The sequence below is a fragment of the Numida meleagris genome, chromosome 4, assembly GCF_002078875.1.
Source record: "Numida meleagris isolate 19003 breed g44 Domestic line chromosome 4, NumMel1.0, whole genome shotgun sequence".
NCBI classification, from domain to species: Eukaryota; Metazoa; Chordata; class Aves; order Galliformes; family Numididae; genus Numida; species Numida meleagris.
The window spans coordinates 11,706,806-11,732,320 of NC_034412.1; the positions used below are offsets into that span (position 1 = coordinate 11,706,806).

At 40.4% G+C, this 25,515-nt stretch overlaps 1 protein-coding gene across 11 annotated transcripts; it reads left to right on the forward strand.

Moving 5' to 3' along the window:
* Positions 935-24,135, forward strand: MFF (mitochondrial fission factor). Of its 11 annotated transcripts, none has more exons than XM_021394550.1 (10): positions 935-1,180; positions 4,630-4,847; positions 5,101-5,273; positions 6,513-6,601; positions 10,514-10,588; positions 12,699-12,722; positions 13,956-14,114; positions 20,349-20,411; positions 22,810-22,894; positions 23,262-24,135. In XM_021394550.1, exons 2-10 carry the CDS (start codon positions 4,631-4,633, stop codon positions 23,391-23,393), a joined length of 1,017 nt encoding a protein of 338 aa, XP_021250225.1. In that variant the 5' UTR covers positions 935-1,180; position 4,630; the 3' UTR covers positions 23,394-24,135. The 11 variants fall into 11 exon arrangements, with proteins under 11 accessions (XP_021250225.1, XP_021250214.1, XP_021250216.1 ...); XM_021394539.1 differs by lacking the exon at positions 935-1,180 and adding an exon at positions 1,545-1,567; XM_021394549.1 differs by lacking the exon at positions 935-1,180 and adding an exon at positions 2,136-2,301.

The window sequence follows — 25,515 nt, forward strand, 5'->3', positions numbered from 1 at the left end:
ACCAGCAGACAGAGTGGGATTGCCTGGTGAGGTGCACTCAGGCCAACAGCTTGCTTCGAGGAGGCCAGATAGAAGATCGTGTATCTGCAGAGAAATAATGTATAATTTTCTATGCTAGGTAGTGTTTATTTTTATCTTTTAAGAGGTCATATTTCAGATTGTTTGCCTCTGTGAAACGGTGCTTTTGGCATTTGTAAGGACTGAATTAGCAAGCGGCATTGACCTTGGATCCATATACGCTTCAATACTTCTGGCTCTGCTGCTCATTTTGACCTCTAAAACTTAACTGTGAACATTAAAAAAATGCAGCGAAAATAGGAAAAAATTTTATCCTGTTCCAAAAAAATAATTTGTGATATATAGTAGCACCTTTCATTTCACTTTTCTTGGAAAATTGAAGGTACCTACACACATTGCGGTGGAAGAGCTGGTTTCAGGCCGCCACTGTGTGGTGAGGGGCACCCAAGGAGGCCTCGGGGCCTCAGCACAGACAGGCAGGGGTGGAGCACTGCGCTGCTTGCGGCACAGAGCTGTGTGGAAGCAAGTTGGGAAATGAATGCCGTGCTTCTGTGCTACGTATGATTCTGATGTATTTTACATCACGCTGACAAGTTTTACATGCTAATTTTTTCCTGCTAATTACACCAGATCGCAGAATGGCCTTTGTGAAGCTTAAACGGGGGCCGGAATTTCTGAAGTACGCAGTTCCTTGTAAATACTAGCTGGGCAACTGGCCACAAAAACACACACTTAGATCCTCACGTCTCCGTGTCATAACGCTGTTAATCGGCCACAACGTACAGCCGGCAGGACCCAGCCCTGGAGCCGCTGCACCGCGGTCACCCAGCGGCCTACGCAAACCCCCAAGGCGCACGCGCACCGCCCGCCTTCCCTCACTAAAAATGGATGCCTTGCGGCGCGGCCGCACGCGAGGTACTGGGGGGAGCCGCTTCCGCCCTCTGTCTGTCACGTGACGCGAAGTCCGTGACCGGCAGCCTTTACGGCAGCCCGATGGGGACAACCCGCCCGGTGGTGGCGTCTCACCTGAAGGGTGGCTGAGGGCGCGCTGCGCCACTGAACGCCTCCCGCCTGCCGGAGGCAGCGCCGGAGCACGGCAGCAGCGGCCCGGCCGGGGCAGCAGGCGAGCCGGGCAGGGCCGAGCGTCTTACGCCGCGTCTAGGTGAGTGCGTGCTGTGGGGCCTGGCGCGAGCGCTGCCATGCCGTGCCGTGCCGCCGCGTCTGCCCGGTCCCTTTCGCCGTCTTCCCGTTCCCCTGCCGCTGCTCGGCTGCCCGGGCCGTGCCCCTCTTGCTGCCCTCCTCCCCCGCGCCGTCCTGAACCCACGGCCGTCGCACCGTGCTATTTCTTCCAACGTTTCCGGCGTGTTTCTGTGAAGAGAAAAAGGGTTTTTTTGTTGTTGTTGTTTTTTTTTTTTTTAATGTTGAAACCTGCTGGGGGTTCCGGGAGGCGCCGGAGCCTCCGAGGAACTGTTGGCAGCGGGAGAGAGGAGCCGGGAGCGGGGCCGCGCGCAGTGCTGGGGTTCGCGCCGTGCTGGCGCTGCGGAGCGGGGTGAGCTGTCGTAGGAGTTCGGCGCCTATTCGGTTCAGCTGTATCTTGTCGCTTTCCGACGCTTTCCTATTCTCGTGCCCTTCCTTAATTCTGTAAATATAAGTTTTAAAATCCTCGTTGTGATTTATTAGCATCTTCGGAAATCTGCTTTGTCTAATGACTATTACAGAAAACAGTGTGACTGGTTACGTTCCTGTTAAACAGTTGGGCGTTTGTTAACGAGCCCATTTAAAGTTCTGCTGCTGGAATCTCACTGTTTCTTGTTTTGTGGTTCTCTTGTGGGGAAAGAAAAAAAGGTTAAAAATTGAAATCAATTTGACAGAAAAAAAAAAAAACAATTTTCAGTGTTTAGAAGTAGGTAAGAGTAGGAAGATATTGAGGTGTTGTATCTGTTGTCCTTGGCAATTGCTATGTACAGCTAAACCCAGCCAGCACTATTTAGTTAATAAATAGCGTATAGAATGACTGTTCTGATGCTGTCATTTTTTGTGTGCGTTTTATCTTACAGCTGGAAAGCAGCAGTCATGCTGACTTACACACAAATCAATGCCAAACTTCAGGGGAGCTGTGGTGTACAATAAACAGTGCTGCAGTGTAGTGATTCTTGATGGCAAACATCAGAGCTGTCCTGGCGTTTCAGCATAAGGAAGCAAACAAGCTGTGGAACGTCCGTAGTCAAGTCTTGGGAGAGGCAGCTATCCTGTGTGCTTCTGCCGGTAGATGTTCTGGATGCTGTAAGGTCTTCCTAAAATTGATTCTTGATATCGGCATTATGATTTTCTTAATGCTGTTGATCTTGAAGAGCTTTACTGATCATAGACCCTGTCTGGAAAGAAAAAGCACCTTTTGGAAAGTGGAAATGCCAAAAGACTGCGGTCTCTGTACCTATCACTGGCTGATCCAACCAGTATCTCATGAGAGAGAAAAACGTAGCTTGGAAGACTAAAGGGCAGGGACAAAAAAAAAATATGAAATTTAAGAATCTTGAAGTGACAGAGCTGCTTATGCACCTCTTGAGCTCCTTTAAACAGCGTATGCATATTTTGAAGTGTTTAGCGAAGTGGGTTGTTCCCGTTCCTTTCATTTGATAGATACAAACAGTAAGAATTAATACAGGTAGATTAAATCTGTGCATAATTTCAGGCATTTTATTTATGGAAAGATACATTTTTTTAAAGTTTAAATAGAATGAAGACCTCCTCGACACCCAGTTCTGCAGTGTGATGGAGCGAGTGAGGCTTTGAGATGGGTGAATTTAGTTCATTTGATCTGTGGTGAGAGGAAGTCTTGAAAATAGCACCAAAGATGCAGGGACAGATTGCTAAGTGGATCACACCCTTAATATACGGAATGTGTGCATTTAATACAGTCTTACATAGACCATATCCTTCTATGTGCTTATTTCTGATGTCTGAAGATCACTGTCAGTTTGAGGTTTTATTGCTAGGGGAAGTATTGTTTCTGTGTGATATTGTCAAGTATTAGTCTAATTACACGGCAACACACGAAGGGTTGACTGGCTTCTTTGCATGAAAATAGAATGTGCAAAACAGATGGAGATGCCATCTGATGGGGTCACAGAGGCTGACTTTCCTTGGGTGGGTCCTGAGGGCAGGCGCTCTTTGGTGAAGCACTGAGGGAAGAACCCAGGTTGTGTTTGCGTACGTGTGTGCGTGGAACAGCAGGTTATATTGGCTTGACCATGGTGGCACGCTGATGAAGGTACACGGCTCCCAGACAGGAGGTGCTGTGCGTGGGCTTGTGTTGGTTGGTTGGTGGCGTGACTCGTGTTCTGTCTCACCTGCACTGAAGCATTTTGTAGTCAAAGTTCTGTGTGTTTGGCTTCTTAAGGCACATGCACAGCAACAGATGTAGTCCTGCTGTCAAAAATAGCAAAAGAATGTAGCTGCAATTATACTGGCAAAAAATGCCCTTTTCCCAGAATAGATCCCTTTATTTAGGAAACCACTTCAAGCAGTACCAGTAAAAGATTTCTCGCTGGAATAAACTGTTTCCATAGATGGATTTCCCATAATAACTATTTGCATATTGTGCGTGTGCATATATGTGTACAAATAAATATCCCTGTTAACCCTAACTGTAAAACTAACCGTTGTCTCAATCTGAGCTGAGTTATGGCTGAGGCCCTCAGCCATTGGCTGGCTGGAGTTTCTCACAAGTGAGGCTTCTTGCAGCTCACAGTTTCCTCTGGGAGCTGCTCTGCAGCCTCACTCAAACTGTGTCACCGGGGTTTCTTTCTTAACTCAAGCTACAGCTGCCATCTCTGTCAGAGCCATTGATGAGGTCCCTCAGCCGTGACCCCAGTGGCAATGTTCTGTCAGTTATTCAAGTTCCCCCTCTAGCCCATAGTTTCTGTCACTGCCCCCTTTCCTGCCCCTCTGCACATGTAGCTCTAGGATTTCTTTTTCTCTCAGTCTTAAACCAGATGTTCCCACCTCTCAAAAAGACTAACCAAGCAGGCAGTTACCTTGGTCTGTGTCTTCAGTATGGCTCTCCAGTGACTGCCCTATTAATAATTACTTCACAGCCCAGTTTCTAGGAAATACCTCCACTGCTTCCTTTGAAATTCCCTTTTCTAAGAAATACTTCACCATGCAGCTTTGTAAGGCTTTGTCTGCCTTCTCAAATGCTGCCACACTGGATCTGTGTAAATACAGACTGATGTTTTGATTTCTTACCAGTCCTGAAGATGCAACCAATGTTTCTTTTCCTGCTAGCCAATGCAAAAAAAGTGATTTAAAAAAAAAAAAACACGAAAACACTCTAGAAATTCTGCATGTAACGTGCAACTCAGTTTGAGGATCCCCAGTGCAGCTTTGAGTATTACATACAGCTTCACTTTGTTCTCTCATTGCCCTTTGCTCTCAGCCTCTTGTGATCGAACTTCCTACGAATTTTGTCAACTAGTTTGTTTCTCTCAGTAAGTCTGCTCAGTTAGGATCTTCTTACACTTGCCTAGTAATCGCAGCAGAGAGGTCCCTTTAGTTGTTTTCCGTTGCTTTTGTATACTGCTATTACAGCTCTTGGTTTTCTTTTGCCAGGATGAGCGGGGCTGCGTTCCCGTCGCCAGCTGCTGAGATGGCAGAAATCAATCGCCTTCAGTATGAGATGGAGTACACTGAAGGAATCAGTCAACGCATGAGGGTCCCGGAGAAACTCAAAGTGGCTCCTCAGAATGCTGACCTTGAGAAGAGCGTCCCAGAAGGATTTCCAAATGCCAGTGTAACTATGCAGGTTCCAGAGCGGATTGTAGTGGCAGGTATGTCTGCATCTCAATGTAATAAAAACAGCCCAAAATTTAAATCCCCCAAATTTCTGGAAGAACAGAAGTATATATTTAAAGAAAAACTTGTAAAATGCTTTCCAATTTTCAAACAGTTATTGCTCATCAACTTTCGCATAGGAAGTACCTCAAACTTTGAAAATGCTTCATGAATAGTTTTGGTGTAACTTGTAATGGAGATAGTTAATGAACGAACCTTGCTTTCTATTGACAACTGATATTCTTGCAGGTAATAGTGAAGACATTCCACTTTCCAGACCTCCAGACCTCGACCTTCTTCAGTCTACTCCGTTCAAACCACTGGCACTGAAAACTCCTCCCCGTGTTATTTCTCTTAGTGATCGACCACTAGATTTTTTGGACCTAGAAAAACCTCCACAACAGACACCTCAAAATGAAGAGGCTAGTACTTATTTTGTTTTTATGTGGTTGAGAAATTTTCTTCTAAAGCAAAATGAAATAAATAAAGAGTTCTCCACTGTAGTGCAGATCTGTCTGGTGCAAGCTAAATTAAGAAAATGTAAAATATTTTTTATAAGCACTGTAGTTCTAACTGTGATCGTTAAGTTCCATGTTTAACTGACAAAGTGACTAGGGGTTGGCATGCTTGGTAAACTTACACAATACTTACAAAGCCCAGCCATGATTAAAACAACCTGAAATAATTTCTAACAAAAAAAAAATCCTTTTGATTAAGCTACAAAAGTGGATTTTTTTTAATTTGCAGGTACGTTATTGGAAAACATACTGAGATTATTTAGGCATGTATCTGGAATTCATTGACAGATGATGTAACACATAGAATTAGTGAGTTTTAAGAAATGTCTGAAACCATACATCAAAGAAGTGTATGGCAGTGGCATGCAGATGGATGATTTGTAACTGACATCTTACAAACTAAGAAAATACTGATGAAGTTGTGTATCCTGTAGACTTGTTCACACTTGTGGCATCTGGTCATATAGATAGATAATGAAAGGATGGCAATGAGTCTGAAACTTGGTTTTATGTGTACCAGCATCAGATCCTCTCATCTTATGTCTTCCTCCTAATCACTGAGAAACCCACGTAAACATAGAATTGCAGAATGGCTTGAGTTGGAAGGGGCTTAAAGATCATCCAGTTCTAACCCCTCTGCCATGTGCTGGTTGCCACCCACCAGATCAAGCTTCCCAGGGCTCCATCTAACCTGGCTTTGAACACCTCCCGGGATGGGGTGTCCACAGTCTCTCTGGACAGCCTGATCCTGTGCCTCACCACTCTGAGCAAAGAATTTCTTCCTAACACGTAACCTAAATTTCCTTTCTCTTAGTTTAAAGCCATTCCCCTTTTGTCTTATTACTATCAGACCATGTAAAAAGACAATTTCCATCCTGCTTATAGGATCCCCTAAAGTACTGGGAAGGCCAAAGTGAGGTTTTCCTGGAGTCTTCTCTTCTCCAAGCTAAACAAGCCCACCTCCCTCAACCTTTTTTCATGAGAAGGATCTCTGGCCTTATCATTTTCGTGGCCCTCCTCTAGACTGCTTCAGCAGCTCCAGATTGCCTTTGAGGACTAGTAACTTAAATCTTCAGTGCAAGTTTTTAAATCTCTCCGGGAATTTCCTGTCTTTTATCTCCCCCTTGCTGCCCTCCTGTGCAGGTTCGTTCATTGGGAAGACTGAAGAGAGAACGTTCCATGAGTGAAAATGCCACTCGACAGAATGGCCAGCTGGCCCGAAATGATTCCATGTGAGTAAAGAAACGGGGTGCAGGGTCTCAACTACAGCTTTACTACATATTTCTTTTGTTCTCTATCTACTTGTGCTTTTTTTTTTTTACTAAGTAGCAATTTTGTGTGTTATAGTAAGTACATAATTTTAAACACTGGAATTTTTCTTAATTTCTGTGCTTTTGGTTCAGTGAGGATTTTTCTTGGAGTTTAGTGGTGGGAGCGTTTGTGGGCACACAGTTGTTCCATGAGTTATTGTGAATTGCTGCTTTAGGAGATCTTTTCAGTTTCTGAACTGGTGTAACTTTTTCCTGGATTTTCAGGTTATTTGCTCAGAGAAATTGAGTTATTTGTGTGCATTAAACCGTTCCCAGTTATCACTGTTGATATTGCATAATGGTTTTAATTAATAGACAAAGAAATGTGGTAATTTCTCATGAATGTGAGAGTAGGTCATTTTTCATTGGTATCTGTACACTTCATGCATTGGGATCTGTAAGTATGTATCATCGTCTTTTGAGATGAAAATGGCAAGTAGCATTTAGCATTGGAAACTTCATTTACTGATACCATCAGAAGTAGCAGTTCTTAAGGATTCTTTTTGAAGTCATACATGTCTGTATATTCCGATTAGATACAATAGTCACTTGATTAATCTCAGTATATTCTGAGGGATGGCATCCTTCCATCTGACAGTAATTTTTTTTGCAGTGTAACACTTCCTGTATATGTAGGCATTGATCAAAATAATTCCTAATATAACTACCATAAAAAAAAATGCCTTAATGAAAGAATCTGAGATGTGAGACCTAACAGTGGGATTCATCTGTGTTGGACAAATGAAGACTCAGTAGCACAGTATTGCTAAACCACCTTAAATTTAATTTAGGAAATAAGCACACGACCTACTTAGGGTCTACTTATTTTTAGTATTAAAAAAAAAATAAATTATGTCCTAGAAATGCCTGTTTTCTTGTATTTACAGCAGGATTACCAGGAGGTACTGTATGTACTACGTATTTATCTACCTGTGAGTTTGTCTAAAATTGGTGAAATGTATTCAGATACTTATTTTAGGAGTTACAGTTTTCTTTCTCTTCCTCCAGATCTTCATGGAAATACTGTTGCTTAGCTTCCTTTTCATAATCAGGCTTTTGGTTCATACAAGGTTATAGATTTCTACGTATCTAGGTACTCAAGTCTACTGAATTTTAAGTTCAGTGAGCTGGCAAAATGAAATTCACATCCATAAGCTCCTACTCAGCTCAGTCTCCGGATGTTTTAGCAGCCTACTACATGTCCAAGTTCCCTTTGATATTGGTCATCCAGTTAAAATACATTGAACTAGATATATGGGAATTTTGCTGCAGGAGTGGCCTGTAAATACCTGTTTAATCATTTGCATGTGATGCATGCGGGAGTAGATGGTCTTCAAGGGGGGGGGAAGTTGCTCATGGAAAAAGTTAACCACTTTGATGTTACCTGCCTTGATTTTTCCAATCCTCGCTAAATTGTTCTTAAAGGAAAAACAGATGGTGTATGAATTCTTGCAATTTCTTTAAATCACTTTATCCTTGCTCCCAATTTTTGTTTAATCTCCCAAAAGTTATGGGCTGTATCTGCCTGGCCAGCAACCTGGAGAGCTAGCAAGAGCAGCTCTGACTGGCTGTATCTCATCCCTATGAGATTTCTCATGTCTGAATTTCTTGAATCCAGAAATTCTAAATCTGCAAAACTCATCTCTGTGCTTTATTATATGTAGAAATTATTGGTTTAAAACTATCTAAATATTATTTGCCATTGCAATTGTTTAATCTATTAGCAGTCCTTCAAAGAGGCTTTTCAGTGCTGTACAAACCTGATATCCTCAGAATTTAAGATGGATGCGATGAGTGAATGAAGTAACTGCTAATCTGCGTGACTTGGTTTATTGTATGCAAGAGCCAGGAAATTGTGACACATCTGGAGATGAGTTTTCCTGTCTTGATGCTTATGCTAGCCCCTGCATAATGTTAAATCCAAGTTCTTTTACTAAACTCTTTTCCAGTCTTCTGGGAAAATCATATAAACTTTGACTGATCCAAAATCTCGTCTCTTTCGTTTCTATGAAGAGTAACATCTAACTGATATTAGACCTGCTGTATTTGTGCTCTCTACTGACAATGTGGAAGAATCTGTATTTCATCACCACAGCATTCCACACTTGCTGGCCTGCAGATAATGTATCTTTTTTCCTTATCCTCTCCAGTACTTGTTTTCTTATGACAGAAGTTGTGCTGGGCCTAGTGTATAGATCATCTGTTCTGATATCACTGAGATTCCTAGAAATTGCTTCTTTTTCTGTCATCATTGCTTCTTTTGACCCAGTGTGATCCAGAAAAAGAAATCACTTTCAAAATGCTGTGGCATTCATAGTGATTCTGAATCTGGCATTTCTCCCTCATTTGGCTTGTGTTAATCTGCATGTGGAGAATGTGACTATGAACCTGGCTAATGCTCAGGAGAATGTTCTGTCAGTGCATATTATGAAAATACTGTGTTCAAGGTGAAGTTTGGCTTTTCTACATTTGTGTAAGCCATGCTTTTCTCACCAAGTACATAAGATGTGGTATCTCTCAACACTTATAATTTAGGCCCATAGGACATACATTGCAAACTGCAAAAGAAAAATGTAAGCTTAGTGGAAATAGAAGAAGTGATTCTATGAACAAAACTAAGATTCTGTTTTCACTGTGGTAGCCACTTAGAGATGCTGCTGATGTGGAAGTGTTCTGATGTGGTTCACGATAGGCAGTGCAAGCAAACAGACCTGTTTGATGTAAATTATGCTACCTCAGATGGTACTGATTATCACATAGCTTGTAGATTGCTATTTCTTTTAGAAGTTCTTGGTAAATGTGATTAATTTCTTCTAAGTTTCATTCCCTTATTGATAATTAAACCATTTAAACAGAGAAATTATACTAAAAATGCATTCTTTGCACTAAGAAAACTTAAGTGTACACCTGCTATGTCTCATGTAACTCGAACACTTATTTTCCTTACCTCCTAGAAATAGTATTTTTTCCACTGTTGTACAAATACACAAGAAACTAGCTATTCCTGAAGTTTTTATCTCCAGCAGTGTTGGCTGGGAGTATTATCTTTGCTCTAATTATTACAATGATACAATGCTGCTTCATCAAAACTGGCTTGACTTTTAAGTTGATTTCATGTTTAGGTAGTTCTGCAATAAAAAGTACTACAGGAAGGATTAGCATCTTATTCCCATGTTTTTTGTTGTTTTTTTTAGTCTAGTTCACATCTTCATTGGAAAAACAGTCCCATCTTTTACATCCGGTTTCAAATTACATCAAATATTTAATTATCATAAAAGTTTTTTTCTTTTGTCTATTTTCCTGATAGATGAGGTAGTCTACTCAGTGCTGTCCCCATTGAAAAGGCACATCAAGTACTATAGTGTAAAACCTTTATCTCTGTAGGAGGGAGTATAATACTCAAGTTTTAATCTATGACAGCGTTGTCCTTAGATAAAATCTTAGAAGTACCGTGCAAAATTCCAGTGCCTGACCTACAGAAGGGACAAAATTAAATATTCTGGAATAGATTGAGGCAAAGGAGTTGGCTGTGCACCTTACCGCTGTGTTCTCCATATGATATAGATAATATTTTTTTCCTGTTGTTTCTAGGTTCTTTTTGTTTTTTTTTTTCCCTCTCTCTCTTGTCATCCATTTGCATGCATTTCCAACAATTTGTTGGGAGTTCGGCTTTGTTTAAGATAGTATTTCTCAAATGCTCAAAAAAAAAATTGAGACTAACAAGTGAGCATCTGTTTGCACAATAACTTTCTATCTCTTTAGCAATATTAACAGCTCTTTAAATGGTATTATTATAAAGGATGCTTACTTAAGAGATTACAATTATTATTCAAGGTGGCACAGATCAGATACTGTCCCAAGAAATAAAATGCCACGGTTCCAGTCACCTCTTTCGACTAAGGATTGCACGTAAGCCAACATGTTACGTGGTATATGAAAATCAAGAGTGTGTTTAATCATGTAGCTCTCTGCAATACTAATTTTCAGACTAAGTATCTGTAATTTAGAATATAAAATTTGAAACAGCCTTTGCTACAGTGAATATGTGGTTTCTGTTGCACGCTTTCCCAAACTTTGCCAAATCACTTACCTGTGTGAGAAACTTAGGGAGAAATAAATGGTGGCAGAAGGAAAGGCAGAGCTTCAACTAACAATTGATTTATTAAAAAAACAAAATAGCTTTAGTCTGGTTCTTTGTTCCTTGTCTGTTCATGATTGCCTGGAGAAATGAAGCTTTTTCTTGTCCATTGCTAATCAGTGCTGGATGTGAAGATTCCACTGAGAATCAGAAGTCAACAAACCACTAAGATTGGATCAAAATGGGTAGAGCATGTGATTTATTATTTTTGTTCTGCTCCTGCCTTTCCATTTGAGCTCTCTAAGGAGCTGTCCTTTTCTATTTCATAGCTTGAGAAATCCCATTCTTCACACAGGTTGTGGGGTAAAAAGCTGTGGTATGCACACCTTTAATTAGAATACAGTCTGTGGCTGAATCTAAACTAACTTCTAATTTAAATCTATTTACCGTTATTTGATATTCTTAGAACTAAGATAAGTAAATAAACTCTCTGTACATCTCATAATTTTTGAGAAGGCTTTGGGGACATTACTGTGAAGGTAGAAACTCTGTGTACGGTAGACTGTTACTGACCTCCTTCATAGTAATTTCTATAATTCACCGTTGTTTGGTTTTGGTCTGAATACTGAAATTTACTATCATTTGTAACCAGGAAGTGCTGAAACAGTAACTATCTGGGCCTGCACGTTAAAACTCTTCAGAAATTTTAAATGAAATTTTATCAGAGACTAAGACCATTTCTCTACTAATTGAGGAGATAAGGGCGTAGCTACAATTTCTGATAAGTAGTCATATTAAATGCTAGAGAATTATTCTTATGTCATCTTGGCTGGTTTGTGTATGAGATGTTTGCTTCATTACATAGCTTCTCCATAGTCTCTGATGTAGTCCAAAGGACTACTGCATGATTACAGGTGAATAATCCTAAAACAGGAGCACAGAGGAAGAATTTGGCTTCTTCATGTTTTTTTTTTCCCCCCCCCCCATATTCCCTAACTCTGAGATTTGAGCCCTTTTTTTAATTATTCTCATTTTCTATCAGAAAGGAAGAAAGGTCTCTCCCAAACTATGTACTTCAGAAGGATAATAAAATTAGCAGTAGTCTTTATGGAGAAAATTTGAATAATTTAATATAGTTGTGCAGTTTATTTCATATCCAGGAGGAAACATTCAAATTAAGAAATGAAATTTTCTCTAGTAAGAAGTACTCTTGAATGAAGTAACCTCTTGAATCTGCCTCTTTTTACAAGCTAACTGTAAGCCAACGAGCATAGAGTAGTTCAGTGAGTTAGGACCCTACCTACTTCTCAAGCCCTTTTTTCCTCAACTTTTTTTTTGTCCCTTTCCTCTTACTGTAGGTTTTCCATGTGACTTTCTTCTAGAGAATTTTGTGTAGTTTTAGTTCAGTAGTTACTTGGTTTTTGTTACTTTTCAGTGTCTACACAATACTTTGCAAATAACATTACTAGAGTTATTTACAATAAAGGTATTCTGGACAACATGAATTCTGCAATATTTCATGGATTGCATTGTATTTATATACTGTTACTTTTTTAAAGCTCTCATTCAGCCTAATACCTGAGATGATGAATGAGAAAAAATACCTTTAATATAAAGACATATTATGACTTCAAACCTTGAGCTCTTTCTTCCTTTCCTTCAAGCTGTCAAATCCATACAGGAATACAAAATCTCATGAATTTACTTTAGTGGCAATATTTCCCTGCTTCCAGTGTTTTTTCTACTGAATATTGTCATTTCCAATGCAATTGAAGAATTAAATTTGTAGCTGTGATCATACTATTGATGGCAAAATAGAAGTCATCATAAATACAAAAGAAATAAATTTTACAACTCAGAGAGAAAAATAAAATATGGAAAGAAGAGAAATGTTTATTTCTATCTTTTTTTTTTTTACTTATGGCTATACTTACTCTGCAGCAATGAAACATGCAACATGAAAAGGTATTTGCACTTTAGCTGATAAACAATGACTAATATCAATCAAGCACCAGCCACTGCTGCCTTTGCATGTCTCTAGAAGCTTGGGATGGCTTTATTTCTTCTGTGGTTGAAGTGACATCTGCGTAACATGCTTTGAATCTTTTCAGTCCCATTTTCTTTCTTAGTTTTGTGACCGGCTGGCAGCAAGATCACAAAGCAGCTCTATTCAAAACAGAGCATTAAAGGACTGTGATCCACCTAGAAATTATCCACATATCAAACCCATTTCCAATCACTCAACCGCCCATACTCTGATTAATTTCATGAAAATGCCAACAGAAGTGGAAAGATGAGTATTCTATTAACTTTGCCACTTCTATTTTGTATCATTGTTCAAGGACTGTTGAAATAAGGATGCTAATCCTGGAATAGAAACTATCCCAAGATTTAAAGGGTACAATGACTCACGCTTTGTCTTGTATTTATGTGTAAATAGAAATGAGAAAGTTAACGAAAGTGATTGCCTCTTAAAGAAGCACCTCACTTAATTAAGAATCCCAAATTAAAGAAAATCTTGACACATGAGGGACAATGTGGATAATGTCAGGTTGAACACGAAGAAAAATGACTAACTCAAATGCAGTTTATCAAAATTTGCTTCTGTCTGGTAGAGATAAGGTTTCTGTAATGCTTTAAACCAAAATGCTCCTCCTTACCTTTCAAGCCTCTGTATTTTTCATAAGGTTTTTTTCATTCATGGCCAAAAACTCGGATCATGTATCTTGTTCCTGGGATATGAATTCTGTGCTTGAAGGCTAGCAAGGGCCTTTAAATATCGTTTATGTGCAAATCAAAATGCTATCTTGACTTTTAGTCGTAGCATGAAGAAAAATTTCTGTTAAAGAGTCGGTGTGGTTCTCCTTGCTTAAAAACTTGTGCTTTTAAAAATGCTTTTCTCATTGGTGTCAGTGAGGAGTTGACTGCTGATTTCAGCAGGCACAGAATTGGCTGGGCAAGGACTTACTAAAACTATTCAGTGTAACTCTTCAGAACTGCCTATGTGAACATAGCTCACAATCCCTATACTCCTGGGATGTGAGGATGCTACCTTATAATGCTGGGAGAAGGGTAAACTGAAAGCAAGCAATAAACGTTTTGGAATAGATACTATCTGAAAAGTTTTGTTGTTTTTTTTTTTAATTAAAAATCTGACTGTAGTATTTCTCTCTTCATTTACTATGCTTGTATGAACAGTGTGACACCATCACTGCAACAGGCTCGTGTCTGTCCTCCCAATATGTTACCTGAAGATGGAGCTAATCTTTACTCTGCTCGTGGCATTTTGTCGTTTATCCAGTCTTCCACACGTAGGGCTTACCAGCAGGTCTTGGATGTGCTGGATGAAAATCGCAGGTGATTGGTTGTCACTGGTTCTGCCAGCTTCTGCTGCTTTCATTTTTTTCTTCTTTTAGTGGAGTGTGGTTTATGTTTACAGAATAATGAGATGAAGTGATTTGCTTTTGCTTTCCTTTGCATTCACTATTCATAAGCAATTTTAATTGTCCAAAATTCACATTTCAAAATGCTTCTGTTTCAGTGAAATTCAGCATTAAGATTTCCTTCCAATCAAAAATCATAAGAGCTAATTCGTGACTGCTAGGGATTTAACTGTTTCCAAGTTGTCATTTTTTTTTCTGCAATTAATTCTTGATCTCGAATCTGCAAATTTATTAGCCTTATTAGTACTTTTCTGTTGGTGAGTAATGGTGCAAATCAGTAAGATTGGGTTGATGTTGCCATAAATCATTTAAACAAATGTACGGAAATTGGATAGGTTACCATGCAAGGTATTGGTTGCAGATGCAACTTTTGATAATGTTTTGAGACTTTGGGCTTGGGCAGTTTATGTAATGAATACTTAGCTCTGGTTGATAGTGACTGATGGTGACCACTTCACTGGATGTTGTGTCCAAAAAAAAAAAAAGGCAATATATTCAGATTTGGTTGCTCCTTTGATTTATATTTTTTTTGTTTCTATGGATAAACTGATACCTTGAGAGGTGGCGAGCCCAAAAAAGCCTTGTTGTGATCAGTGTAGTTCCATTCTTTTCAGTGAAGTTTTGCTCACGTGATGTGTCCTTGTACTATTTTGATTTGGCACTTCTAAGCGTGACAAGAATGGCATGTTTAACACAGCAGAAGCGTTTATAAAGACTAAAAACAACGAGATTTTCTTAGCAAAAGCAATTTTAATTTCAGTAGTGTGTATGCTTGTCGCATAGACGTTCAGATAAGAATTGCCACAGCTATTTTGTAGCTCTTGCAAGGAGGTCAAATTAGAGAAGCTAACTGCCAGGGATGCTGGGAGGAACTGCTCATTCCTCCTGCAGTCCTTAAGCAGGCCTGCGCTCAGAAGTTCTTTCAAATTCCACATCTGCCTCTGGTTGCTATAGTACCAGTAGCACTCCTAACGTTTTCTAAAGTGAAGTTATGTGATTTGCCTTCTGGTTGTTTTGGTAAGGAAGCGTGACTGTCAAGCCAATCTTACTGAGAATGTCTGTTTTCACAGTTGCTTTCCAAACTGGCACCTCCTGTAGCTCACCGTGTTTACTGACAGGACAGTATATCGCTGCCCATATTAGCATTACCACATCATTCAGAACTCCAGTCTTGCTGATCTTTATGCCTTTAACCTGCAACTTGGAGGAAAAAAAAAAAAAACAATCAAGCAAAACACAAAGTAAATGCTTAGTTCTCCTTTAATTCTGAGTTGGGTGCTTAACCCTGTCTTAATCCTGTGAAATTACAAATTGTAGAGGTTAAAATGTCAATGCCTGTCCATTAGTCAATAGTTGTTGATTTTTTTTTTTTCAATCTTGTCAGTATTAAAAGATTAGATGGAATAACAGGCTTTGGCGTTATTTTATTTTGTTTTCCTAACAAATTAAAGCTCCCAGACAAAGAAGAATTCTTCTTTCTGAGAGTAACAGCAATGTATACTGTGCCAAAAGTCCTTGTTAAAATATAGATGAAATTCTGTCCCTTTCCCCAGTCTTCAGGGAAGCTAATAGGATTTATCCTGCCTTCCAATGAGGCATGTTCTCGCCCACATTTCCTTGGATTTTGCATGTATATGTGTACACATTAATATGTACGCTTCTAACTTCAGTCATCAAAATAATTCTTGGATTCTGAATGCTTCTAAATTTGCATTACTCTTCCGGGCTTGGGTTCATTTTTGAGGCATTCTTAGTAACCTTCTGAGAAGAAACAGAAAAATGTCAAGCAATTTTACCCAAAAAATGAATTTCTCAATGAGGTAAAAGTGTATTCTTTGTGTTTGGTTGTTTAGATACCCACCATTATTCTGCAGTCGGCGTAGGAATGTGAAATTTGGATGATTCACTTGCATGGTTGTAAAATAATGTTCATTTTAAGCTGTTTCAAACTGCAGTCTGTTCTTTTGCTCTGTGCAATGTGTTCTACCTCAAAACCTTAACTATTTTAAATTTTATGCTTATTATGAGATCTTTTAAAATGAACAAGGTCTGACTTGTGTTAATCACTGGAAATATTTTTCATTTATTTCATGGCTTGCTTTACTTTTTACGAAATATTTTCAAAATTATCTTACAGTCTACTAAAACTGCTAATGGTAGGTGCTGATTACTGCTGCAGATAATGAATTATGCCTGGTTTGGCTGGCATTGCTCGCATGATAGATTCTTCAGATGGGCAACAATGTAATGATTACTGTTTACGCTGTCTGTTTACTCTTGCACTTCCTTCAGCTTGGACAAGGACAATAGGTCAGTTTTGTTTTCCAGTTCTAACCATTCTTCTCTTTCAATTTCTATGAGATGGCCATAGAGCCAAAAACTAGTCTTTTAAAAGCTTATATGCTGTAGGAAGTCAAAAAAGCTGCATTTAAGGAGATTTTAGTAATATTTTAAATAAAGTGCAGGAAAAAAAATTCAATCAGAATTTTTTAAATATTTATACTTTATCTAGGCTATTCTTGGTCAAATAACTTAACTATTTAGAAGGAAACAGTATAGAAATTCATTGTTAGCTCCCTTTTTTTATATTAGTACTTTCTAAAAAGCCACTGTCCTCATTAAGTGCCAAACTTCACCCACACAGTCATTTCCTGAAGTGTTACAAGATCATGTTTTATGTTGAGGAAGTTAATGACAATTTTCATCACAGAAATAACAGGATGCAAGTTAAGACTATACAAGTCTATACACATGAGTTTGGATGAGGATAATATAGTTCAGAAGCAAATAAAACCCAGCTGCAGATGTGAAGTAGCCTTGCTTTGTTGAAGGAATTGCTTGTAGCACTGAGGGGAGCAGGGAGAGCGGTTTTGCCAAGTCACTGATGCTTCAGTGCACAAGTCCTTTCTGTACTTCAGAAGCTGAGCTTCTTACCCAGTTCCCCTCCAGATCACATCCATAAGGTCCTAGCACCCATTTTTTTGGCCGTTCTGAGATTTCCAGAGAAGTTTCAAAGTACAGGGAGAAGTCAATGTAGCTGCTGCCCCTGCTGAGCAAAGAATTGCTGGCCTCAGTCACGTGCGTGTGCACACAGGTGATGGAAGTTGGACTCGTGTACCTAGATTATCTATACATCTTGTTTTCCTCTCAGGCCATTTAATTGCATCATTACTGTGGTATTTCCATTGCATGCTCTGCTCTAAGTAGAAGAAGATAGACCAGATTAATTTGGTCATAGCATTATTGCCTGTTTTACTACTGTTATTAAAGTACATTACTGGGTATTCCCTTTGTGGTTTAGGCTGTCACTGTGTTTGCAGTGAAATAGTTAAGTGCTGAGCATACCTAAATTATGGCTGCTTCTGATCATGTGTTAATGTTTAGGTTGGAAGTGATAGAAGTAGCCAGAAGACTAAAAGTTTTAGGGTTGTTTTTTTTTACTTTTTTTTTTTTTGAAAGCTTGTCATGTCCTTACAACTAAAGGAGAGATAAGCTGTTACACACTGTATTTACCAGAAAACTTACTGCTGAGTTTGAGGGTGAGGTGATCTCAGTTATGATGTCACTGTTGCCTAAATAATTTTGTTGTTGATTTCCTGAGATCGAGCAAGTGGAAAGGGTGGGAGAGGCAGGGGGATGTTCTGGTGATCCTCTTGGGTCTACTGGTAAAGAAAGAAAAATGTGAACTGCAGAGAAAAGGAGGAAATCATGTGCAGCTTCTTAATGGAACTGTCACGTTGGAAGTGAGATTAAAGACTTGTCTTCAGTTGAGATCAGGTTCCAGGTTTGGATGGCACCTGCAGGACTGTAGTTTTGTTGTTTGCTGTGGCCCTCTGCTGCCTCCAGACCTAAGGCTTTTTTTGGTAAGGAGAGTGCAAGTTAGTATTGATTAGTTCTGCAGCACCTGCGAAACCTTATGTTTACCACAAAATGCCTCAGAGGCTTAGAGTTCAGAGAGCATTTGAGAACTGTTGGTCTCATTACACAACATCCAAATGATGTTGGCCTGCATTAGGTAGTGTGGGAGATGTGTGCTGGATACTGACAAGCTGCTGTTGGCATATTTGCCAATTACAGTGGACTTCTGTTCACAGAGGAATTCTGTGACCTGTTGTATAACCGCTTCATGCTGAATTCCTTATGTTTTCTCCAAGTATTTACTTATAGCATCTGTCTGGCAAGACTTGAGAGTAACTGAAATATTACTCCAATCAAAAAATAGGAATGCCATTTTTGAGAACTTGAGGAAGAATATTCTGTTTTCATAGGTGTTGGGATTGGGAGTTTCTGTTTTGTAAGACACATCATGCTGGCTTTTGCTTGTGTTCTGCACAAGAAAACATCATGGTATGCAGTGGGACTTCATTTTTAATTTTATGGATATACATAATGAAGTGCTCCAATTGCAGAAGATCTGTTTAGAGTAGGACCTAGTCCCAGTACTGTGTATTGGGTAGCTGTTTGCTAAAGTTTCTTAGACCCTGAATCTTTTAAATTTAGCTAGCGGTTGTGATATTTTTGCACAGCACTTGGTCGTTTTCAGGCCAGGTCACAGTGTTCTCCTAGCCACCTCAGCACCAGGCCTCTGACTCCCACCCATCACAGCTGTAAAGATCTTCACCCCTAGATTCTCTTTCCTTATTGCTAACTGTAGAGGCTGGCATATACGTGAGATGAGTGCACAGTACAAATACCTGCCATTGGCATTGGGAAAATGGAAGAAATTGTTCAACGGTTTGAAATCTTTTTTGAGCTTGTTACACAGCATGGGTGTGGAACTGCCTCATTACGAGAGGTGCTGAAATTCGTAGTGTCACTGTCATCAGAACGTACTGCTGATGTTCGTGTCTTCTGTAAATCGGGCCGCACCAGCTTCTTCCTGACAAAGTGGTGCTTATTTAGTTTTAACAACTTAGGAAGCTCTAACCTTTTCTTGCCCTCTGCCAAGAAATAAAAGGAAATAAACTTGAAAGAGCAATAATAAAAGGGATGCTCATGCCATCTACTTGAAGCTTTTAGTCACTTTTTCCTGCCTCTCCTTTATAACTACATATGGTCCTTAGGCCAGTAGCCCTTGTTGTCTGAGTTATATTTAGCTTAGATCATAGAATCATAGAGTGGCTTGGGTTGGAAGGGACCTCAAGGACCATCAAGCTCCAACCCCTCTCCCGCAGGCAGGGCCACCAACCTCCACATCTAATACTAGACCAGGCTGCCCAACGCCCCATCCAACCTGGCGTTGAACGCCTCCAGGGACGGGACGCACAACCTCTCTAGGCAGCCTGTTCCAGCGCCTCACCACTCTCTTGGTAAAGAACTTTGATGAAGAAAGAAAAGCCAGAAACCCCTTTTTCCTGAGGGGGAGGAGAGGGTGATGAAAAAGGCTTTCATAAACCTGGAAGGCGTGTCATCTGAGAAGAGGCTGAGGGTTCTTGGTTTATCTAGTCAGGAGAATAGGAGTCCAAGAGGCGACCTCATTGCTTACCACAACTTCCTGGAGGGAAGTAGAGAGGGAGGTGTCAAGCTGCTTTTTCTTGGGAACTGAGGACAGGATGCATGGGAATGGCACAAAGCTGCACCAAGGGAGGTTCAGACAGGACATTAGGAAAATTTCTTTGCCATGAGGGTGGTCAAACACTGGAACAGGCTTCTCTATGGAGGCCCCATGCCTGTCAGTCTTCAAGAGGAGTTTGGACAATGCCCTCAACAGTATGCTTTTTTTGTTAGCCATGAAGCGATCAGGCAGTTGGACTAGATGATCTTTGCAGGTCCCTTCCAACTGACCTATTCTGTTCTGTATGGGTGTAGATAATTTTTTTTCTCTGAGTTTTGTTATTTGGAGGCCTTTCAAAAAAAAAAAAAGTTTCCCATAATATTATTATAAGGTTGATAACTGCTCCCAAATCTCTATTCCAACAATTTATCTTCCACAAATGAAGCTTTATCATCAAAAATTTACCTGCACATCTTAGCTGCATACACTTACGGTGTTAATTAAATACAGTAAAATAAATAGGTATCGCATAGAAATATACGATATAAGTAGAAGTATTTTGATGTTCCTTTGTTCTGTGTGTTTTACCTCTTATCTCTGTTTGTCATTTCCTGTTTCTGTCTCCTGTTTTCTATCTACAAAAAACTGCTGTAGGCCAGTGTTACGTGGTGGGTCAGCTGCTACCACTTCCTCTAACCCTCATCATGACAACACCAGGTAAAGATTTTGTTGTTATTGTCAGTCATGATCCACTAGTTCAGTGGATCACAGTGCTCCTTCATATCCCCCCATCACCTCTTGAGGTATTTCAGGCCCTTATTCCTTACCATCCAAGTTTCTTGTACGGTAGATATAATGGTGCTGCAGAAATTGTGCAGCCAGCGGAGGATTTTAAATTAAATTAGCAATATGTTTTGAGTACCTCCTGTTTAATAGTGGTTGAGTTTTGTACTGTTATTGCTAGAAAAGTTGGCCTTGCATCATGTTATTTTTTCCAGGTGTTTTCAGTGACGTGCTTATGAGCGTTAGTGGTAGCTGGACGTGTTTTTACAGCCATTGTGTTGGCAGACTGACATCACTTCAGTGGAACTCGATGTAAACTTAAAATGTGAGGTCATGATCAGGATTAAGGAAATTCTACATCACTTGTTCCCATTTCACATCACTTTTCTGTTTTCATCAGAATGGAGATAAGATTTATGCTTAAATAAACGTTGGATTCACACAAGTGATTCTTGAGCTCTAATTTGGGAATTCATTTTTTCTAGCGGTCCAAGAGATTATCTTAAGGGTTTTCTCACTGGTGTAATGCTCCTGGACTTGTTTGGAAATTGGCAGAACAGCAGTGATATACTGTGAACCTTTATTAAATTTTTGTGACTTGAGAGGAAGTTGTTCCCCTTATAATTTAAATGATGAACCCTCTTCCCTTTTCCCAAGAGATGGTGGCAGACAACTGTGCTATGGGTGAGATTGTCTTCTTTTTTTTTCCCGCATCACTAAGAGAATAAAAACATAGCTTCAGTCTTTTTAATACTGCCTAAACTGAAAGAACTGTAAGGAGTAAACAGCATAAAATGAAATGAATATTTTAAGTCCTTCACAGTAAAAAATTGTTTATGGCCTTAGTAAGCAAGTCTTTTTTTTTTTTAATAAAGAGTTGCCAAACTTGTCCCATACTGAGCTTTTAGAACAGTTGTGACTCTGACAGACAATTGCTCACTCAGATATTCTTTTAGTAAACGCTGTTTTTATCCTGGTCTTACCTGGGAAAGGTTTACCTCTCCCTGTACACCCTTCAAACCTCCAAAAACACAGTTCAAAACCTAATTAATTTCCTGTCTTTTACGCAGTGTTGCTCAAGGATCTTGTTGTTATTTAGGTCCAGACTAATGCAATTCTCATTTAGAAACAGTGACTCTTATTTAGAAGCAATACATTACTGAATGGCAGGGGCAGAAAAACTTTGACAAATGGTGTGTTAGAGGGGGCAAAAGATTATGTATGAGCTAAGGGCATTCTATAGAAGTTTGCTAAAAGTGATGAAAGAACATGTGCAAAAGAAGCATCTGCATTTAAGTGCATTCTGCACATTCAAGGAATTCTACTTGAATTTAAATGTTAGAGTTAATCATTAACTGTCATTAAATGCTAAACATTCTTTTAGGTGTATTTTGGTTTGAATTTGGTAGCTTTGATGTGTGTTTGTGTTCAGTATTTGAAGCTATTGTCAGCAGTTGTTCATATATTCTCATGAGTAAGCAAGTGAAGTCAAGGGGAGTTAATATTGGAAACTGAGACTTCAAGATAGAAAGAGAGAAACTCAGCAGTACATGTGGTATCTGGAACGTCTTTTCCCTGTTGATTGTTGGAAAAGAAGCTGGTTAAGAGGTAGCATTAGAATGATCAAAACACATTTTATGTAGGCTTTCTGCCCCCTCCCAACTGTCAAAATGTATTGTATTCAAATGACTTGTCCTGGAGCTAGAATAAAGCTTTATCTGAATCATTACATCAAGAAAATTGAGAGGTGCTTTGAGAACAACTCTCTTTCTGAAGTATGCCGAGTTCAGCAAGCAGTGACAGTGCTTGACTCCTCATTTGCAAGGTTCTCTGTCCTTTACCTAAAATATTAAGGTTATTGTGACTGAGGTCATTAATCTCAGAAGGTGGGATATTTAAATAGATACTGAGCGTAAGTTACCCAATTCTTTCCAAATCTTCGTTTGGTTATTTCAAATGTATTGCAGGTCTCTTGCAACTTTGGTGTTTTAGCTCAGGCAATTTTCAGCATTCACTAAGCAGTGGAATAACTGGAAATAGTATTTCGAAAGACCAAGTGAGACTAAGAAGTCTGTCTGTGTGGAGAAATTCCAAAAATATTTAAATGTGGAGAACTATAGACTCAGATTTAGTCAAGCACCCGCTTCCTACGCCATCGTGCTTGATTTAGTCACCTTCCTATTGAAAATACGTAACCCACTAAAAGCTAAAAAGTCCTAGAATTCTTCTGCCTATTGCCACCAAAGATACATCTACTAGAATGTTCATAAAATGCAGTACTCGCTAATCTTTGTGTGGATGAGACAGCTAAGTGATCTCTTTAACCTGATAGGTACGGTCTTTCCAACGTGGATACCACGCTTGAGGGAACACCAGACGACATGACCGTTGTAGATGCAGCTTCCTTAAGAAGACAGGTATGTGAAGCCTAACAGTCGATAATATTAAGAAAAAGCTGTAGTGGTAAAATGGGAGAGCAGGTTGGCTGTTGTAATATAATGGTACGGCTGCAAAGGTAGCCTATAGCAAGTGTGGTGAGGTGTGCTCTCTGTACCCCTGCTAGACTGCCTGCACAAATCTCTATTGTTCTGGAGATCTGGAGAGTCCAACTCTATTTCTGCTCCTACTTAGCAGGGACAGCAAGGTCTGATCACTAGTGATTGTAGATGGAAAGTCAAATTATCAAGTGTTTAAAATCCATCCAAGCGCAGTACTAATTTTGGATGCCTGTTCAAGCTTCTTGAAAGTCTGGCAACTTTATTAAAAGTATTTGTTTATTTTTAGATAATCAAACTTAATCGGCGTCTCCAGCTTCTGGAAGAAGAAAACAAAGAGCGTGCTAAAAGGGAAATGATCATGTATTCAATTACTGTAGCTTTCTGGCTACTCAATAGCTGGCTTTGGTTTCGGCACTAGACACAGCTCTGAAAGATTTAGTAGATCAAAATACCAACAAAATTTGCAAAACTCTTTGTTGCTGTTTCTGAATTGTATGCTGTTTTATAATTCATACACTGGAAACTTCCACCACAGAAAAAGGCTATAGAATTGCAGTGCTAAAGGGACACCTTGTTGTTCAGTTATACTGTATTTAATAGATTTGCATTGTGAATACTTGCAGTATCCTCCTTTGCATGCTTCAATGTCAATATGGATCAGCTGATTTTGAAATGAAGCTTGCTTTGTGCAACGTAAGGAGAGTGACCGATAGGAATAATCACTGGATGTTTTGTTGTGGTTGGGAGAAAACAAATCAAATAGGGTTGGGGAAAAATATCGAAACAAAGGAATAAAAACTGTGTTTTACTGCTCTATTGTTAGGTGCAATTGAACATCGTTGCACTAGTTCTCCTTCAGTGTAACTAGTTTCAGAGGTGTGCCATATTCAAGGAGTGTGTCCTGTTTCATGAGTATGTTCCTAGTTTAAGGCTGTGTTCAGGTCAGATAATAAAAGGTCTTTGCTAACATGCAGACTGTCCAGAGGTGTGTAATATGTTTGTTTCTTTTTATTTTAGCTTTAATTTTGCAGACGTTTTTTCTATGAAATACATTTTTAAACAAGTCAATCTGTGAGTGATCAAAAGATGGAGTACAAGAGACCACTGTAGTGTATTTAATAAAACAAAGAAATGATTAAAAGAAACATTGTTTAATATTATTTTAAGAAAGTTTGAGGATTTATCTAAACTAGCAGACTGAGAAGCAAGAGCCAGCAACAGGTGGGCACCTGATAGCCGGCTGCAGGGCTGCCTTGCCTGGCGTGCTCTGGAGTTGTTCTGGGTGTGTGCGGTGAGTATGTTGGTGTGGGAAGCCAGCCCAGCGTCCCCACACCCTGCAGTGGGGTTAAACATCCCCAGCTCAGCTGCGTGATCCACCTTGTGTCCAGGAGCTGCTGTCCTTCCCAGACTGCTCTGCGGGAGCGCTGAGCCACGCATGGTGCTGCTGGGGCACCTCAGCCTCCCTGTGTGTTGGTGGCTTCCAGACTTTGTATGGCTGCAGCTGCCTTTTCCACCTGTACGTGTAGCAGCCACAGCCCCTTCCCCGAGTGTACAGGAATCCTCCTAACAGTGTCAGTGAATGGGAGAAAGTGCAATGACAGCAGATCAGTGCTTCAGAGGGGACCTTTCCTAGAACAGCTGGGACTGCTGTGCAGGACAACTTCTGGCCTCTAGAAATACATGGACTGCTGAGAGATGACGATACACAACAGCTGCAGAAGAGAATGACGTGGGGCCTCCTCCAGCCATGCCCTTGGCTCGCCCTGCCCGGCAGGAATACTGCCCACCAGCCAGAAGGATCACCCAACTCTTGTGCAGCAGCTGCACTGTTCTGTTTAGGAACAGAACCAGGATGGGGCACGCTGGGACACAAAGGGACTGAGGAGCCCCCACTTGCTGTTCTTCTCTGGTGCTGTGAGTGGGATATCTGCCTGGATGACTGAAAAGATGGTAAATGGATATGAAAATCCTCATTACAGCTGCACAGTATCTGATTTTGCTGATCACTGACTGCTGTTTGCACAGTACTTACCTGGGAGCATTACCTGTTGGGAGCCCGGGACGGAGGTAGCTGGATGGCTCAAGCAGCCAGGGAGCTTTCTGACAGACGGCCGCCAGCACAGGCTGCTCTGTGCAAGAAGCCCTGGGTGCTTCGCTGCGTGGCCCTGCGCATGGCATGCTGCTCTCATCCATTCCACGTGCCAGCAGCAGCTCAGTAGGCCATGGTGTCTGGCATCGCACGGCTTCTGCGTTGTCTTTGTGCATCAGGTTGCTGTGCCTGCTTTTCTGTGTGTTTTTGCCTGAGTTTGGCTGCTCTATGTATTGCATTTTAGCGTTTTTCACCGTGTGGGACACGGCTGGGGGCCGCCTGCGGCCTGTGCTGCGTGTGTTCTGCACGTGCCTTGTCTTGGAGAGCCGGGACGAGCGAGGCGCCCGCCTGGTGCATCCTCTGGAGGAGCTGGGTACGGTCAGTTTGAAGCGGGAGGTACCGTGTGAACTCTGACCGAACCAGGGCCGCGCCTGCTGCGTTTTACGGAGTT